The sequence below is a fragment of the Schistocerca cancellata genome, chromosome 8, assembly GCF_023864275.1.
Source record: "Schistocerca cancellata isolate TAMUIC-IGC-003103 chromosome 8, iqSchCanc2.1, whole genome shotgun sequence".
NCBI lineage: Eukaryota > Metazoa > Arthropoda > Insecta > Orthoptera > Acrididae > Schistocerca > Schistocerca cancellata.
Window position 1 is genome coordinate 496,318,482 of NC_064633.1, and position 19,325 is coordinate 496,337,806.

At 36.9% G+C, this 19,325-nt stretch overlaps 1 protein-coding gene across 1 annotated transcript in view; it reads right to left on the reverse strand.

Moving 5' to 3' along the window:
- Positions 1 to 1,970: 1,970 nt before the first annotated feature.
- Positions 1,971 to 19,325, reverse strand: part of LOC126095649 (uncharacterized) — a 394,024-nt gene continuing 376,669 nt past the window's right edge. Inside the window, exons 16-17 of the mRNA XM_049910410.1 lie at positions 11,904 to 12,023; positions 1,971 to 8,202 (exon numbers count right to left, since the gene is read on the reverse strand). Of these exons, the coding sequence (XP_049766367.1) occupies positions 8,013 to 8,202; positions 11,904 to 12,023 (310 nt within the window). The 3' untranslated portion in view covers positions 1,971 to 8,012. The remainder of the gene's footprint in view (positions 8,203 to 11,903; positions 12,024 to 19,325) is intronic.

A 19,325-nucleotide genomic window follows, 5' to 3' on the forward strand; every position in this document is an offset into this window, starting at 1 on the left:
CATGGGAATGCCGACAAGTGGAGTCCGCTTGTTTCATGACAACGCTCGGCTTCACACAGCGCTCACTACGCAAACATTTCTAATGGGACGTATTGGACCATCCGCCATACAGCCCGGACCTTGCACCCACCGACTTCTGTGTCTTCTGTTACCTGAAGTCACATCTTGGTGGAAAATCATTCCACAACACTGAAGAGATCAAAGATGAAGTTGAAATGTGGTTCCGACAACAGGCGGCAACCTTCTATGACTGTGGGATACAAAAGCTTGTGCACCAGCTTAACAAATTTTGGATAATCGGGGTGATTATGTCGAAAAATAACAAATAATCCAGTTAATAAGATGCAACTGACATTTTCTAAATAAATGTTCTATTTAAGGACTGCGAGCCATTGTATCTTTACTTTTCTAAATGCCCTCGTACTAACTGTTCATAACCTGTATGTACTTGAGATAATCATTATAGCAGTAAACAGTAACAAAACACTTAATAAAGAAATACACGATCACAACACTAGAGGCTGAGAGAGACCCCACATCATCTCTCATAGGACAACACTTTATGAGAAAAGCCCTCACTATGCAGACATAAAACTACAGAATTGCTTCCATCCTAATATCTCCAAATTGCCCATTACAGAGCTAAAAAAGAAATTAAAATTATGGCTCTTAAACAATCCTGAGTATTCAACAGATGAGATTCTAGATTTAGTACACTCATATGATGGAAGACCATCTATCTAAAAATATATGAATCTCAGATCTTAGACTGTGTCACAAACTCAATATTTGAATCTGAGATCTGAAGACTGTGTCACAAACTGTAAATTCTTTAATCTATGTATTGCAATAGCAAATTGTTTTTATGTATAGTCCATACATGTAACATTGTTCTCTCAACTAAATTTAGAAAAAGTTGTGTAGATAATAATTCCAGGCAATGATAAGTAACTCTAGTAGGTAAGGTACTGTAGTAAAAGACAGACTGTTGCTTACCATAAAGACGACACATTAAACTGCAGATAGGCACAATTAAGAGAAGTGGAATCCATTACTGAAGCAGGCATAATTCTGCAGTATTTTAATGAAAACAAACTAAAATTAAACACAAATAATTCTGTCTGTATTGAATTTGATCTTGGGAGGCAAAAAACTCATGAAAACTAAAATTTGATGGTTGATGAATACATTAAAAAAGAATACTCAACCAAATTTCTTGGCCTGATACTTGATACAGAGTTAAACTGCTTTTGGTCACAGCCTTCATCAGAAAAATAGGAATACACTCCATTTGTACTGCCAGGCATTTCCATTGTTTGATTCTAAATCTCAAATTATTTGTGATTTATCACTATTTGTTTCTTTATCTATTCATAAATTTCTTTTTCTATTCATAAATTCCATACAGTTCTCAGCCCCACAGAGAAAATCAGGTGCTACAGTTACTTTACAGGACTTCAGTAGGATTTCTTTTTGAATTTGTCTTCTCAGTAGTACGCAAAAATAATTGAAAGCATTCAGTTTCTTCTTTTGTTTGATGCACATATGATGTCATAGCTACAGTAAGCACTTGACAAAGTGGACTTGTTTTATGATCTGATTATTTATTTTAGTTTTAAATCTTACCTCTTCAGCATGGCTTACTTGACGATAACTCCTGGGGATAAGACCTTCAGTGAAGTTTTTAAAAATAGGAGAGGGATATTGATAGGAATGAAACTGTGAGAGTGGATCATAAGTCATGCTTGGGTAGCTGACATGGTAAGGGCATTGCTCACAAAGGGTAAGGTACTGGGTTTGATTCCCATACATGTAGAAAATTATAAACGTGAAAAAAATACTGTTTTTATGTGTCTTTCAGTCACTGTTGCACTATTTATTAAATATGACCAAGCAGCATATGCCACAGTTGGAAAGTAGAAGAATGTTAGCTTTCTTAAATTGGGAAAGAAACTAAAACACAGTTGATGTTTATTGTTAATCTCTTATATTCAGGTATATGAAAAATCACAAGAATATGCTAAAATACATCCTGTGTCTCTCTGTCTTCTGTCATTTTTTTTACAGAATGCTCTGTCCATGAGGACGAGAAGGTACACAGTTTCTGAATTACAGAATGCACTGAATGATAGTTAAACATAACAATACAGTAATCTTCCAATAATAAGAAAACAACCCTGTAAAAGTTTTATAATATACGTACATATAGTAACTAAACATGTAGCAAACACAACTGTGTCTAAATCTAATATTGCACATATTGACAAGATATAAATGGCATCTTCCTGTCAAAATTATCACAACCACTTACATAACAAAATAAAATTTAATCTATTGCACTTTCATTTTTACATGAGCAGTGATGACAGAAGATATTAGTTCCAAGTCTTAAGTTTCAGTGCCATTCTTACCTAACTTCAGTGCAGAATACCTGTTTTATTTAACAATGCTTTTTACATTACATGGGATATTTCAGTAATGGATGTGCATAACTATGCCTGTAGCCACTGTTTTTATTGGATCTGGCCACTTTAGAGTTCCTATTGTGCAGCCAGTTACAAAGAAATGGAAGCACCAGTCATATCAACACCAATATAATGAAAATATCTTCTCAGACATAGATTGAACAAGTAATCCAGGTAACTTGATAACTTGTTTCTGCTTAATATAACATGCTAAGTTATTAAACATAACAGGAATTACAGTGAAATACTGACTCACAAGTTTGGAGCTGGCAATTTGTGTGATGAAATTCAGATAATTGTTGGGCAGCTACATAAGTATTCACGATGATGAGCATTTTTTCTGAATCAAACCAAATTCTGTTATTTCACAGCATAGCATTTCAAAAATTCTTCAGTCATTAATTTTAAACATTAAACAGATTCCATACTGAAGCTAGGAATTACATTATCCAATACTAATTTTTACTGTTATTTTGATTGTGTAAACTAGGTCTTTGTATTAAACGCTACTATTTGACTACTGTAGTAAAGATTCACATATACAAAATAATGTAAACATGAATCTCAAAACCGAAGAACAGTAATTCGTGTTTAACATATGCAGTATATCTGTCACATGTATTTAAATTTCTTCAAAGCATACTATTTCAAAAAATTTCTTAGAAATATTTGGCACTCAACATCAGGAAGAACATAAATATCATTGTAGTATTTAAAAAAATACACTTAGACACAATGAAACAGCACCAGTTATGCACATCTAATGTTAAAAATGTATCAGCAGGTAGTATTATTTAGCTCATCATCATAAATTTACCTGATTGTGCTAATGTAATTTTGAGAACATAAGATAATAAAAATACAATGGCAAATAATTTAATTTTGAATTGTTTTGATTTTCAAGTGGTTGAGAATCATATTGTGAAAAATAGCTTATTAGCCACACAAAAGTAGCACACAGTTTTAAACTGAACATTAGTTTCCATTTTTGTTTGTATCAACCTGCATAATAGTTTCAAAGATGCTGCAGGCCAATTTTTTTAATGATTGAAAAATGACTGCAATTATTTATCAGACACACACTAATATTTTTGGAGACAACTCATTACAGTATTGGTATCCTATTTTCAGATTCCTAATAACAATGACTGACAGAAAGAGCTCTGTTCAAGAAATCTACAGATTCACCATTTAAAATCCTAGTTGGTTTAGTACACCAAGATTAGTCTTTCTCTGGTGTAGGTCTGAAAAAGCAGACACACAAATGAATCTGATCATTGCTACTGAAGTTAGTTTGAGTAAGCCAGTCTCCTTACAGTTGCTGAGGGTAGATGTTTGTAAGTTAACATTTTTCTTATCTGAAACATTAAATTTATGCATGAAAGAAAACCCCCTCGAATTTGACAGCCTTATGCTCACATGCACAATAAGCTTAGCCTTTTTCCACAATGCAGTAACATTTGTGTGAGTCACTGTTTCTTTGGAGATACAAAGTAAATTTTTTGTGTTCCATTTCTCAATAAATGGAGTATACAGTTGTTATCACTTTGTAAGAATTTACACACCATGTTATTTATAAGCCATCAATCAAAGTAGAGGTACTATAAAGTTTATTTAGGAAAGTGTGATGAAATTTGTCTGAAATCAGCACTACAATGGAATGAAGTAAAGAGATTAAGTGTGTTGCTGTCTGCAATGATAAATTGAATTTTTGTTATTGAGTGAGACTTCTAATCACATGCAGCATTATTCAGATTCTATACCAATTGTCATGTGTTAAATATTTGTTAATTTTATTACTGATCCTGGTGAATAACAGTATCATCACACCATCAAATCATTTTAGTTAAGCATTCTTGTCAAATAGAAGTTACTGTCCTATTTCCAACAATTTTGGCTTACGTGAAAACCAGATAAGAGGAAAACAGGGGTAAAGGACCAGAAAAACAACAGAAAATTGATGCATCTGGGGTGAAGCTATGTTTTATGATGCACAGCATTTGATAGAATATGATGGAATACTCACTTGTCTCTCACATTCCAACTGAGAAATATCTAATAATATCACTGAATATGCATTTAAGTCAAAATTGTATCAATGTATGATAAATGGGGCTTTCTTCTGATCTTTATTTTCTTAAATAAATGGAGGAAAGTATGTGGTGGTGGAAATAAGTTAGATAATGATGCTGTAAAGAACTTTGGTCCTCCTGTATCTCCCAGTAAAATAACACATGTAAATGGCTTACACTCTTTTTAGAAGATTTCTGTCTCTCACATACGTGTTCACATTATCATTTGTATGTCAGCCGTGGGTGCGAAGTATTCAATTTTGACACTATGTTGCAGCAAATAACATATATTGTATATAATGTAAAAGCTACATTACACAAGTAATTGTTTAAAATCACATCTGTGCACACTCAACAGAAATTCATGGAGAGAAAAAGATAGGAAGACTTTATGCCAAAAACACAGTCAGAACTTATTATTCGTGTATTTATCTATTCGATTCAATTCAGTACTCATCATTTGTCATATTGATACAGCTGAATAATTGTAAGAATTATCTTAAAATTATATTTGATATATAATTTGCTGCATGATTGTTGCCTTTAATTTTATACTGCTCTTCCATTCTGATTTTGCTGCACATTTTGAGAATTTAATTAGAGAAGTGCACCTGGAATAGAAATAACTAAGTTGTCAAGGTTTTCAAAAAATGCGGCACAAAGAAAGCTTCCTTCTGAGACAGGAATATTCTGTATGCATATTGTCCAAAATTTGTATTAATTTAATACGGAGTGCTGAATGTTTTCATCCAAAAAGCTTATTTATAGAGAACAATGGGGTTCAACAAACTTTATTTATTATATTTTAAGATATGAAATGTGTGCTACATGTGGCATGAAAATCTAAAATGCTGGAGGAACTATGTCTTGTGACTCCTTTTAGGCAATCATATCATCAGTGGCCTATTATCCTACTACATTGTGAAAATGTGACATAAACCCAGAGAAGGTGTCTTGATTCCTCAAACATTATCAGACTCATTTTATTCATTTAAATCATGGCATGACATTTTCAATCATAATGTTCTTTCTAACAAGTCATTTATTTAGTTAGTTATTACTAAGTCTTATGAATGGTAACTTGTGTAATATTCTAAACTGTATTCATTTTGTATTAGTTATTTTCCTTCACACAACATTCAATACAAATATAAATGTCTATCAACAAAGAAACTAATATTGCACTTTCATTCAGTTATTTCTGACTCCTCTTCAGTATGGAGAACTTGTCGTTGAGGTAACTCTGAGAATGATGTTCTCTTCTAACAAACTAACAATAACTTACCTAATAGCTAACTTATGTCTCTACACTTTCTTTTTGTGTTTCATTGTGATGGTAAAAGTAAGCCTGATTTTCATTCAGCTGACAGAGATCTGTCTTCAAGATTTTCTGATTCTCTGTGTGAAATGCAACTTTTTCCACAAGAATAGGTAACAAGCATTTTTATTTTCACAGATTTTTGCGACAGTTTTTCATGTATAGTATGTAGATCTTTCTGTGAGATGCACTGAACAATGTTGACAGCTTAATCAAATACACAAATTATTAACACAAGCAGTTGTTTTGAATGGAAGCCCTATAGTTTTGGTCCTACAGTAACTACATTTACAACATGAGACTCAGCTTTACAGTTTGCGTGTCTGTGCAGTTACTCATATTGGGCTTGTTACCACAGGTTGCAGTTATAGTTCAGTTTGTACTTTGGCTGGCAAGTGAAACGTATACAAAACTATGCATTATGCACTGACAAAGTTTACAGTAGGTATTAGACACAGACATATGCAACAGATGCTACACAAAATAATCAGTATCAGCGTAATTCTTTGATTTTAAAATAATACAGTAATATGAGTAATTTAAATTATTGACATTTTTATAATCAATTTTTCTTTTGCTGCCAAACGTGAAGCTGTTCAATAGTCAACAAAAACAATCAGAATTTTTCACACTTTTTATAAAAAGTTCTACATACATGTCTCCCAATCTGAGAGGTGAAAGTTTGGAGGGGGAAGCTCTAAATTTCATTCAGTCTCATTGACATTATGGACTTCTGGTACCAAGTATGTATACAAAAGTAGAATGAATTTAATAAAAACTTTTGCCCACTTCATTAAATAGGTAGCCTAGTTTACAGATATATTATTACATTGTAGGAGGAAGTAAAAGTGGCAGGTGACCTGTTCGCAATTACATTACAGGGCCACTGGAAATGTCACAAACTACTTCGCTGTCACTGGTAGCTTGCAGTTGTCTGCATTAACAAAAGGACGGTAAGATAGACTGGTGGACGGATGGCTGTGAACTGAGCATACTTTCAAGGGCATACACTGTAATAAAATGGGGCTCTCAATGAATTAAAGCATGTAACGCATTTATTTTATAGAATTTCTAGCATGAAAACTGAAAGGATGCAAGGAAAAGAAAGGGAAAATTAAATTTTTTTGTGTTACAGAAGGAAGTAAGAGTTTTTGAATTTTCAAATAAATGTAGGTATTAAATATACTAAAAGTAAGGAAATTTACTAAGAGAAGACATTCTCGTAACACAAAAATATATAGAGCAAAGCAGGAAATAAGACCAGGCTCATCAGAACAGGGTAAGCACAGTTTTTTGTCACACATCCAATGGCTGATGTTGACAACAGACAAGAATACTACCAGTTTCAGATACACAAAAAATATTTGTTAACATAATATGAAAGACAGAATTTGCCAATAGGATTATTCTAGTATCTTCAACATAAGAATCAAGATGCATCTGCCATATTTCTCGGTTACATGGCTCTCGTAACTGCCTTAATAGTACTACAATTGAAATATAATCTTCCCATCTTCAAAATAAACACTGTTTCTCCTCATACATACAGAAAATGAGATCACAGCAACAACAAATATAAACATCCTATTCTAGCTAAGAAATATAGTTCAGCAACTACTGTTTTATGTTCTGTGTCGATAGATATCTGTATGTATAATAAAATTCTTCACAGCTACTCTTTGGCTTGGAATGTTCCACATGACAACTATCTACATGGACTCCTATTTTACAGGCATTGCACAATGGGCTTAAATCTACTAAAAAGCTATACAAGTTATAAAACATTATTAGTGTCAAAATTATAATCACTGCACTGTTCATGTAATGACATATCCAGACTTTTCTCTTTTGTCTGTTACTTGAAGGTATCTCATCTGGGTAAAAAGAAAAAAAAATCTGACCATTTTCTTCCAGAATTTCTGTCAGCCTGTTTGAAATAATGGCTCCAGAATTAATTCAACATGACCATACAGCAGCAGTTGAAAGATTACTTTTCCCTCAGGTCAAGGTAACTGATTTACACCTGCAGTTTATGAGTTAGTAGGTAAGACATTCAGTGTTCTGAATGATACCCACTTTCTTCATACATAGCAATAGCAGCATCCGATGAAGTCACAAGTCCTGCCGCAGTATGATCCACGGCGGACTGGAGAGTAGCTAGAGCAATTGTTCTATCACTGGATGCAGTAAGCACATATGCTCTGCTCCTCTGATTGGTAATTGGTTGACTGTGTAGTGCTGAATCATCTCAGGAATATTGTCAAATGGTTTGCTGAACTGGCCGAGGATGAATTTGCCTGATTCTTTGTTTTGCTGGATACGCATGTGCATAAATCCACGGGCACCCCTGGAATAAAAAAAAATTAAAAATGAGTATTTGTTGGAGGAAGGGCTTATGGGCACTCAGTGTCAAGATTATCAGTGGAATATTTCTTATCAATAGAACTACAGTACTGTCTACAAAGTTTTTGGACATGTGCATTGATCATAATTTGAGCTGGAGAGACCACGTCATATACCTATCCCAAAAACTCAATTTTTCTGAGAATAATTTCTATAGTTTGTAGCACAGAATGTGCAAGATTAGTGTATTTTGCTTATTTCCATTCTACTGTATAATATGGAATAATGTTCTGGGGCTTGAGAAACTTTTTAAATTACAGGAAAGACCCATTACAAATATTACATACAGCTCTCCACATAAAGTTTGCAGGCACTTATCTATGTAGTTAAAGATACTTACAGTGCCATCTTTGTGCATATTCAAAAGAGTATTGTCTACAAAAACACACATCAGTAGTTTATATATAAATTCAGATTTCCATAACTACAATAGATGCATCATTAAGAATCAGCATGTACAAATAGCAAGAAACACACAGACTCAAAAACATCTCAGTCATTATGGAATAAAGCTGTGTAATGCCCTACCAATATGTATCGAGGAAATTTAAGTTGAGGGAAAATTTAAGACAGAAATAAAAAAAGTACTTGTTGAATAAATGTTTTTATAATGTGGAAGTATATTTTGAATCACTAAATTGCTAACAAACACTTATTTTTCTTCATTGTCATTTCAATAATGCTGTTCTCATTGGAAATTTTATATTTTGTTTGCATATCCTTTCAGCTATAAATGATGTGATAAATGTACTTTCCAAAGTACACTGCACGTATGTCAACTAATTATTTATTTATTCATGGATGTTGTGTAAGACCAATGCATTATTTTATTGTGTCTTTTTGTAACACACTGCCTGTGCATTAATTTTATATTTTTAGCATCACTTGAAGGGCACTAATAAACTAAACCAAACCAAACCTCTTAACCGCTTTTCCCCTTTTTGGAAGAAATACAGCTATTGATTTAATTCTGACTGTTTTTGGGCAGTCAAGAATACACTTTATATATCATTTAGTTTATTTATTTTGCTTTAGATAACTCATGCTAAAGATCTCCATATTAGCTGTTGTTCTATCACATAAGTGAACTGGAGAAATTAAATAAAAACCAGTTACCCCTTGAAGAAAATTAACTGATGAGCCAAAACTTCATGACCACTGCTCACAGTGAGATTGAATGTCATCTGGCAGCAATATGGGCACTTCACACAATAAGAAAAAGCATCTAAGTAGAGTAGAGATGACAGGAGAATTATTCTAGCAATGATATTTATTTATTTGGCTGGATGAATCACATTTCTTGTTACACCAAGTTTTTAGCTGTATACAGATATAATGTATGACATTATACATGTATGGCTGCTCAAAACATACACCACAACATGGACAAAGACTGGTGGGGGCAGTGTTAAAATGTGGGGGGATGTTTACATGGGTTTCCATGGAACCTATGGTAGTAATCAAAGGCACCGTGACAGCTGTAGATTAAATGAACAATGGACCACTTGCATTCCTTCAGGCTAGGTGTCTTCTTCAATGACAGTAGCACCTTCAAGGAAGATAACTGTCCATGTCACAAGGGAAGAATCATGCTACAGTCATTTGTGGCATGTGATAGTGAACTTATGTTGATGTGTCAGCTGCCAAATGTGCCTGATCTGAACCCGATGGCACATATCTGGAACGCTATCAGTTGCCAACTCTGCACCCACAAATCAACAGCTCCTGATTTATGGAAATTTTATGATCTCTGCATGGCATATGGTGCCACGTACCTCTGGAAAACCTACCTAGGACATGTAGAATGTATGCCATGCAGGATCACTGCTGTATTGTGTTCAAAAGGCGGACCAACCAGCTATTAATGAGGTGTTCATCTGTGTATATGATAAGGTCATTAATCATCTGTAAGAATGTTACATTTCCTTATGGTTTAAGGACTCAGATTCCTTCTCTTCCTGAGAAACTGTTCTAAATGCTAGAAAAATTATGGAATTATTTTGAGTTCAGTTTCCATACTTTCATAGTTTTTTTCATAGTATAGTTATGCTGCAATTCAATATTCTCTTTGTTGTTCTGTTGTTGCTATTTTTGTTAGCTACACTGTTATAGTGTGGACATGTTCATGTGACAGTCAGTCCCAAGCGAAAACAAATGAGGACTTAGGCTGCTGTGAGGAGAGGAGTAGTGCTGCTGAACAAGCCCTGCATGCCTCACACAGGACTGAAAGCCTACATTCAGATTTGTGCTCCTACGAAAGCAACACTGGTGTGTGGTTGACAGTGACTGTGAATCATTCTTGGGATTGAAGAAGTTGTACTTGATCACTGTGATGGACCTTGAGTAGATTCATTTCAAAATAAGAAAACGATGATCAATTAACAACACAAAGCAAAAAGTAACAATATATTCAGTAATGGCTACCATAATTATTTGCTAAGGTTGGGAATGTCATGATGAAGATAATATGGGCCCAACATCTATCAATACCTTACGCAACAGTAATTCAACCACACCCTTCGTAAAATTGCCATATTAAAGCATCCACACAATAGCAAATGGTCTATGTACATGAAGACAGTCTGGAGTACTGGTACTACTTCAGTTTTTGGAAGTTATCCATAGTCTGATGTCAATTCATGAATGTTTGTGAGAGAAAAATGTATATGATATTTATCTGTACAAGTAGATTGTTTACTTTGTGTCATAGATGCATCTATTAATATTTATTTCTTCATTCTTTTCCCATGACACTAGCAGATAACTTCCAAGTGATATAGGGAGAAACATATAATTTCATAAACAGACAGACCAAAACAGACATAACATCTATGTTTTGACTGTATTGAGAACTTGAGGCTTAATTTGAAAGAATATAAATTAATCTCAGAATAAAAAACAGGTTCACATTGTACAGCATATAACTGATCAAGTATGAAGCTGACATGATACTTTTACTTTGCAACAAACTGCATAAGTGGAAATAATGGTGATCCCTTTATGGTCAGATAATGAATATGGTGTCCTTGGCGTGCACTACAACATGCAATATAACTATTTTCAGTTCAATGACTGAGGATTGTTCAGTGAGCAATGGAGAGATGCACAATTGGAATTAGGCCAACCGAAGAGACAGGAGAACAAAGAAGTGGATGAAGAAACATACTTGAGTGGGAGGCTGTAACGAAATTTAAAGGATGATGGTTGGGATTTGTAATCACATGAATGGATAGCAGACTGGCCAAGGGAAACCCTTGCTGGATTGAAAAAAAAAGTGAAAAACAAGATCATGACCCAATTTGGTGAACGATGCTAGAAAACATTCAGGAGGAAAATGAATGCATTTGGCTGATGTCTATAAGGAAAGATAAATCTCAAGTAAGCATTTCACAGATGGGTGACTGGTGGAGGAGGGGGAGGGGGGGGAGGAGGAGGAGGAAAGCAGAATAAGGGTCAAAGATATGAAAAGCACATCCATAGCATATTCGTACTGATAGAAATTTGGAGTAACAATGTTGAAAATGATAACAGAACATTACTGTTTATTGAGATCACTGATTAGGTGGGAGTGTGTTACTTATTATTTTGTTTCTCCACAGAAAAACCATGTGTTTTTCCATAAGTGTTAGTTGATAGGAGACTTACTTCAGTGACAGTGAATAGTCGTGTCTGGCTGACTCGCTGTTGCGCACCAAGTATGAGCCCTCACGGAGGACTCTGAGGACATTCTCAGCCTCCACTCTGGACAAGGCACCATGATACCACCTGTCACAAAATAACAAGATCAGGGCTTAAATATCAGTTATAACAAATAAATTCTTAAGTAATTGCAGCAAATATATTGCATCTACAGCAGTACTAAAACTTATATAATAAGCCATGTAGTTTGAGCAGAGTAGGTATAATATTGAACTCAGGTCTAGAAAACATGCTATTTACATACCAGGCAAAAAAAACTATAAAATAATCAGTTCTAATCTCCCATACATGGTGGTTGAACCAGTGTCAATGCTTTACTTTTGTGTTCATTATTTCCTCTTCTCTTTCTATAATGTTGGCTTGATAGTTATGCACTCCTTCCACCTTTAAGTTTTCCCTTCTTTGCTTACTAAAGACTTGACATCTGAGCTCTTTGTAATAACACAGCTGCTTCTGTTGCATTCACATAATTCATGCAATTAAGGTAATACATTTAAAATAATGCGAGAGTGTTAGGCCAGGAGTCTGTAACATAAAACTGCAACTATTTTATACTGCTTGTTGTTTCAGTATGTTGTTATTGATGACTTAGCAGAAAAAAGCCAATTATCATATAGTATGGATCCTGGGACATGTGACCCACATACACTTCCACACATGTCATAAAATGGAATGTCTGGAAACCACCTTATACATGTAAAAGTTTTTCATGCTTTATCAGCAAAATTACAAGTTCTTAACAGATAAAAGAGCATGACTGTCACATGCCCCAGAGACCAAACTTTGATAATGGGCTATTTTTTATTAGGATGTCAATATTAACATATTAAAATGCCCAGTTGAAAAGGAGTCCTTCACTGTAGCAGCACTGTGTGTGTTCCTGGTGGGTTAATTTGTTTGCTGGGCATTGTACGATGATATTCTGAGTTGCACAAGCAGAGTATGGCTTCATGACAATTTCCTCATTTCTGAAGAGTTGTTCTTGCAGTTTGTTGCATGATGGATTCCTCCCACTCAGCACAAAGACCAGTTATCCAATTTCTTTGCATCCACAGATCTTTCAAAGTACGAGAAGATGGTGGGAATGGGTGTTTGCCTCACCCTTCAGTTGAAAGACATGGTTCAAGGAATGGATTACATTGTTCAGATGGTGCTATATGATGAAATGTGGTGTCACCACTTCGACCCTGCCTCCAAATGGATGAGTATGGCATGGTGCAGTCCTTGCTCCCCTCATACAAAAAATACCCACTCTCTCCTGAAGGCTAGAAAAGTGCTGCTCAGTTTCTTTTTCAATGAAGAAGAACCTCTACTCATTGACTGGCTACCAAGGAGTGCAACAGTCAACACTGTGTGGTAATGCAACATGTTGCTGAGGCTCGAACAGGCCAGCAAGAAAAATCGCAGAGGCAAGCTCTCAAATGGAACTGTGCTTCTCCAGGATAATGCTAAGTAACATGTGATAAAGAAGATCCTCAAGTTCCCTCAAAAATATTGATGGTAGGTCCTGGAACATACTGCTTACAGATCCGCTACCTCCCCATGTGTCTTACATATCTTCGTCCCCTTAAAATGATCTCTGAAAGATCAGAGGTCAACCTGTGACAAAAAAGTGTAGCATACTGTGGAAAAATAGATCCATCAGCAATCAAGGAGTTTATACACTAAAGCCCTCCACTCCCTCCTACACACTGGGATGGGAGCATCAATGTAAATGGCATTTATGTATAGTTGTATTGTTCCATATGAACTGTAATTTCTATACATACACTCCTGGAAATTGAAATAAGAACACCGTGAATTCATTGTCCCAGGAAGGGGAAACTTTATTGACACATTCCTGGGGTCAGATACATCACATGATCACACTGACAGAACCACAGGCACATAGACACAGGCAACAGAGCATGCACAATGTCGGCACTAGTACAGTGTATATCCACCTTTCGCAGCAATGCAGGCTGCTATTCTCCCATGGAGACGATCGTAGAGATGCTGGATGTAGTCCTGTGGAATGGCTTGCCATGCCATTTCCACCTGGTGCCTCAGTTGGACCAGCATTCGTGCTGGACGTGCAGACCGCGTGAGACGATGCTTCATCCAGTCCCAAACATGCTCAATGGGGGACAGATCCGGAGATCTTACTGGCCAGGGTAGTTGACTTACACCTTCTAGAGCACGTTGGGTGGCACGGGATACATGCGGACATGCATTGTCCTGTTGGAACAGCAAGTTCCCTTGCCGGTCTAGGAATGGTAGAACGATGGGTTCGATGACGGTTTGGATGTACCGTGCACTATTCAGTGTCCCCTCGACGATCACCAGTGGTGTACGGCCAGTGTAGGAGATCGCTCCCCACACCATGATGCCGGGTGATGGCCCTGTGTGCCTCGGTCGTATGCAGTCCTGATTGTGGCGCTCACCTGCACGGCACCAAACACGCATATGACCATCATTGGCACCAAGGCAGAAGCGACTCTCATCGCTGAAGACGACACGTCTCCATTCGTCCCTCCATTCACGCCTGTTGCGACACCACTGGAGGCGGGCTGCATGATGTTGGGGCGTGAGCAGAAGACGGCCTAACGGTGTGCGGGACCGTAGCCCAGCTTCATGGAGACGGTTGCGAATGGTCCTCGCCGATACCCCAGGAGCAACAGTGTCCCTAATTTGCTGGGAAGTGGCGGTGCGGTCCCCTACGGCACTGCGTAGGATCCTACGGTCTTGGCGTGCATCCGTGCGTCGCTGCGGTCCGGTCCCAGGTCGACGGGCACGTGCACCTTCCGCCAACCACTGGCGACAACATCGATGTACTGTGGAGACCTCACGCCCCACGTGTTGAGCAATTCGGCGGTACGTCCACCCGGCCTCCCGCATGCCCACTATACGCCCTCGCTCAAAGTCCGTCAACTGCACATACGGTTCACGTCCACACTGTCGCGGCATGCTACCAGTGTTAAAGACTGCGATGGAGCTCCGTATGCCACGGCAAACTGGCTGACACTGACGGCGGCGGTGCACAAATGCTGCGCAGCTAGCGCCATTCGACGGCCAACACCGCGGTTCCTGGTGTGTCCGCTGTGCCGTGCGTGTGATCATTGCTTGTACAGCCCTCTCGCAGTGTCCGGAGCAAGTATGGTGGGTCTGACACACCGGTGTCAATGTGTTCTTTTTTCCATTTCCAGGAGTGTATAACTGTAGTCTCCTTTACATCTTATAATACAAAATAACTGCAGATTTATTTTGTCATGGGCTCCCATGGGTCACGGGTGATTCAGTTGCTGCCTACCAATAGGTTTTATGCAGCCTGCAACAACTTAAAAAAACCGTGTGCAAGATCTTCATACTTGCTTGCTTTCTATGCACAAATTATCAGTCCCACAGTAGAAATGAACAGGACCTTTTTGTAGGAAATTTAATGCAGCTAAACATGGCACTGGAATACGATTTCACTGGAAAACACAGTTTTCAAGTTATTAAAAAAAAAAATTAAAACCACACACCACAAAGGAATTATCAAAATGTGGCAGAAATCGGTAGATGTGATGATGTACATGTACAGACAAACAAATGATTGCAATGTCAGGTGAATTGCACAATTTATTTAAGAAAAAGATTTTTACAAATTGAGGAAGACAGTAACGTGTTGGTCCACCTCTGGCCCTTGTGCAAGCAGTTATTTGGCTTGGTATTGATAAACAGAGTTGTTGGATGTCCTCCCGATGGATATTGTTCCAAATTCTGTCCTTTTGGCATGCTAGATTGTCAGAATCCAAAGTTACCTGCCCATAATGCTCCAAAAGTTCTCAGTTGGGGAGAGATGTGGCGACCTTGCTTGCCAAGGCAGGGTTTGGCAGGCACGAAGACAAGCAGTAGAAACTCTTGCTTTATGCAGGCAGACATTACCTTGCTTTAATATAAGCTCAGTATGACTTGCTATGAAGGGCGAGAAAATGAGATGTAGAATATCGTTGACATACCATTGCGCTGGGAGCCAAGGATGGCAACCAAAGGGGTCGTGTTATGAAATGAAATGGCACTCCAGACCTGTATTTCTCATTGTGCTGTGTAGCAGGCGACAGTCAGGTTGGTATTCCACCACTTCCTGGGGTTTATTTATTTATTTAGCCATCCGTGGACATTTTAAAATGTATGGATGTTGTCAGTTGCATACATTCATATATTTATACAGTTTGTTGTTACATGTAGTTAAAAATTGTGACATATAAGTTATTTACAATCATTTTTGCTCCTTGTGAAACAAGCTATTTGTAATCATTTTGTACTAAGGAATTCACTTATAGTGTAAAAGCAATGTTCCTGCAAAAACAATTTACGATTTTTTCTAAAGCGCTACATGTTATCTGCTGCTTTTATTTTCTGCAGCAGTTTATTATACAGTTTTACACCTTCATAGAAGAAGCTATTTTGAGTCTTATATTTTTTCTGCCTGTCTAGGTGAAGACAGTGACTTGTTCTTGTACTATAGTTATGAAAACTGCTATTTGTGCTATAATTTTCTATTTTTTTCTTGATGTACACTATGGTTTGGAATATAAATTCACAAGGAACAGTTAGAATTTCCAACATTTTGAAAAGTTCTCTGCTGGTTACTGCTTTTTGTTATAATTCTTACTGCTCTCTTTTGCATTTTAAATACTGTTTGTAAATTCTGAGCACTGTTTTCCCAGAAAATAATACCATAACTGATTACTGAATGACCATAACTAAAGTATACAGTTCTCAAACATTCACTACTGCATGCGGATACAAGGACTCTAAGTGCATGACATGTTGTGGATATCTTTTTTGAGAGTTTCATAGCATGTTCATTCCACTTCATTTGGCTGTCAGTGTGCAACTCTAAGAATTTTGTTGTAGGTACATCATCTACGGAGATGTTATCTAGTTTTAAATTTAAGGGACTCTGTTTCCTGTTCATTCTAAAGCATATTGTATTTGTTTTCTTTATGTTGAGAGTTACTTTGTTTTCCTGAGACCATTTGTGAACATCCCTCAGCACTTCAGTAGAATTTTCCAATATTTGTGCTGGTGTCTTACTGGTGATTACTATGTTGCTGTCATCCACAAACAATATCTTCTCTCCATGGCTGATATGTTGCGGGAAATCATTTATATACACCAGAAATAATACAGGACCTTGTAACTTCCTTGAGGGACCCCAATATTGATATATTGTAGATCAGATATATGTTTCTCAATGTACTTTGATCCACTGGAGACATGTGTGATCTCTACTGACTGTACTCTGTTTTCTAGATATGAATGAAATCATTTGAGAACCACTCCTCTTATTCCTAGTGCCTCTAATTTATGCAACAGCTTCTGATGGTCAACTGTATCAAATGCCTTAGACAGGTCTAGGAAAAGGCCAGTTACATAGCTGTTCTCATCTAGTGCTTCTAAAACTGTTTTTGTAAATTGTGCTATTGCGGATTCTGTACCTCTACCAGGCCTGAAACCATGCTGGTCATTGCAGAAGAGGTTGAATTTACTTAGATAGCTCAAAAGCCTGTTTTTCCATTATTGTTTGTATCACTTTGGAAAAGCATGACAATAGGGCTATTGGTCTATAGTTCTCAACATTTTCTATGTCACCTTTCTTGTGAACTGGTAAAATTTTGGCATGCTTCAGATAGTCAGGGAAGCAACCAGTTTTGAAGGATTCATTTATGATTTCTGTTAGTGGAGCTTTGATACCGTTTACGTATTCCAGATATTTCACTGGGCATCGGAGCTCAATTCGAAGTGGGATTCATTCACTGTAGACAATTTTGCTCCAGTCAATGAGGTACCAGGCCGAAGACAGACTGGAGATGCTCCAGACAGTAATGGGATACCAACGTGATTGTCGCCTGCCATACGACCTGACAATGATGAGTGGTCAGGGGTGCAATTTCATTTCCTTTGGTTTTCATCTGCAGCATCCTTACAGCACAGTGGTACGTGGACTATATTCTACACCCCATTTTGTTGTCCTTCATGACAAGCCATCCTGGGCTTACATTTCAGCAAGATAATGCCCACCTACACTTGGAGAGAGTTTCTACTGCTTGTCTTCGCACTTGCCAAACCCTACCTTGGCCAGCAAGGTCTCCAGTTCTTTCCTCAGTTGAGAACAGTTGGAGCATTATGGGCAGAGTCCTCCAACCATTTCGGGATTTAGATGATATGACGCGCCAATTGAACAGAATTTTGCACGATATCCTTAGGAGGACATACAACAACTTGTAATGGTACTTTAATTACGTAACCATTACGGCACCTCACCTCAACCTCTCGATACCAGCAATATTTTACTGTGTTTCTGTAAAATAGTTAACATATTTCTGTGACAACATTCAGATTTGATTTCATTAATGTAGAGGTACTTCGATATATATATATATATATATATATATATATATATATATATATATATATATATATATATATATATATATATTGCAATGATATTATTCTTATGTGTATTCTTTCTTTTGTCACTATGATCATTGACGTACTTTTAACTCTGATTTTTGGGCGCGTAAGCGGTTATTAGAGAGACAAGCTTTGGTCGTCATGTTAAAAAGCCGCAAATTGTAGTCAGTTTATGAAATGTGAACTTTAACAGTGAGGAAGATATTTTCAAGTATGTTTTATATTGTGAAGTGATGTTTTGGAACGAGTTACGTGATATTGCAACAAAAGTAATAAAAAAGAAGTGTAACTTAAATTCGGAGTATTGATTACTTTTTTACGTCACCATTGTCCTAACTTGCAAAAGTTTAATCTTCAAGAATGGTTTATGAAACACATCTATAAAACTTTTGAATACCGCAGAATAACACCTAGGCCTCTTTGCATCCGAGCTAGTAATCATCACTACCTAGATTTTCGACGATTGAGCCATGAGTTCACAACGAGACCAGCGTGGGAAACACGAGAAGATGAGTGCCTAGTTTATCCATTATTTCAAGAAATGACTTTATTAACTGTGTCTAATGACACCTACTACATAATATAACTTTGTTGTTGCCCGAAAATGCAATATTTAGCAGCGTGAAGAACACTACAATCATAATTAAGTTTTGACCTTTGTTGTGGTAGGGATGTTAGAAACTCTATCAATCAATGGCAAGCTCAATAACTGCTTCCATAATGGCCAGAGGTGGAATAACACATTACGGACTTAATTTGTGAAGCTCTTTCTCTTGAATAAATCCTCCACTTCTGTTTAATTGTCATCATTTGTTTGTCTGTTCGTGACATCACATCTACCTATAACCATCTCATTCGGACGTGCGTTTTTTGAGTGTATTGGGGTGAGTGGTACTTCACAAGAACTGCAGTGTTCGGAACTGGCAA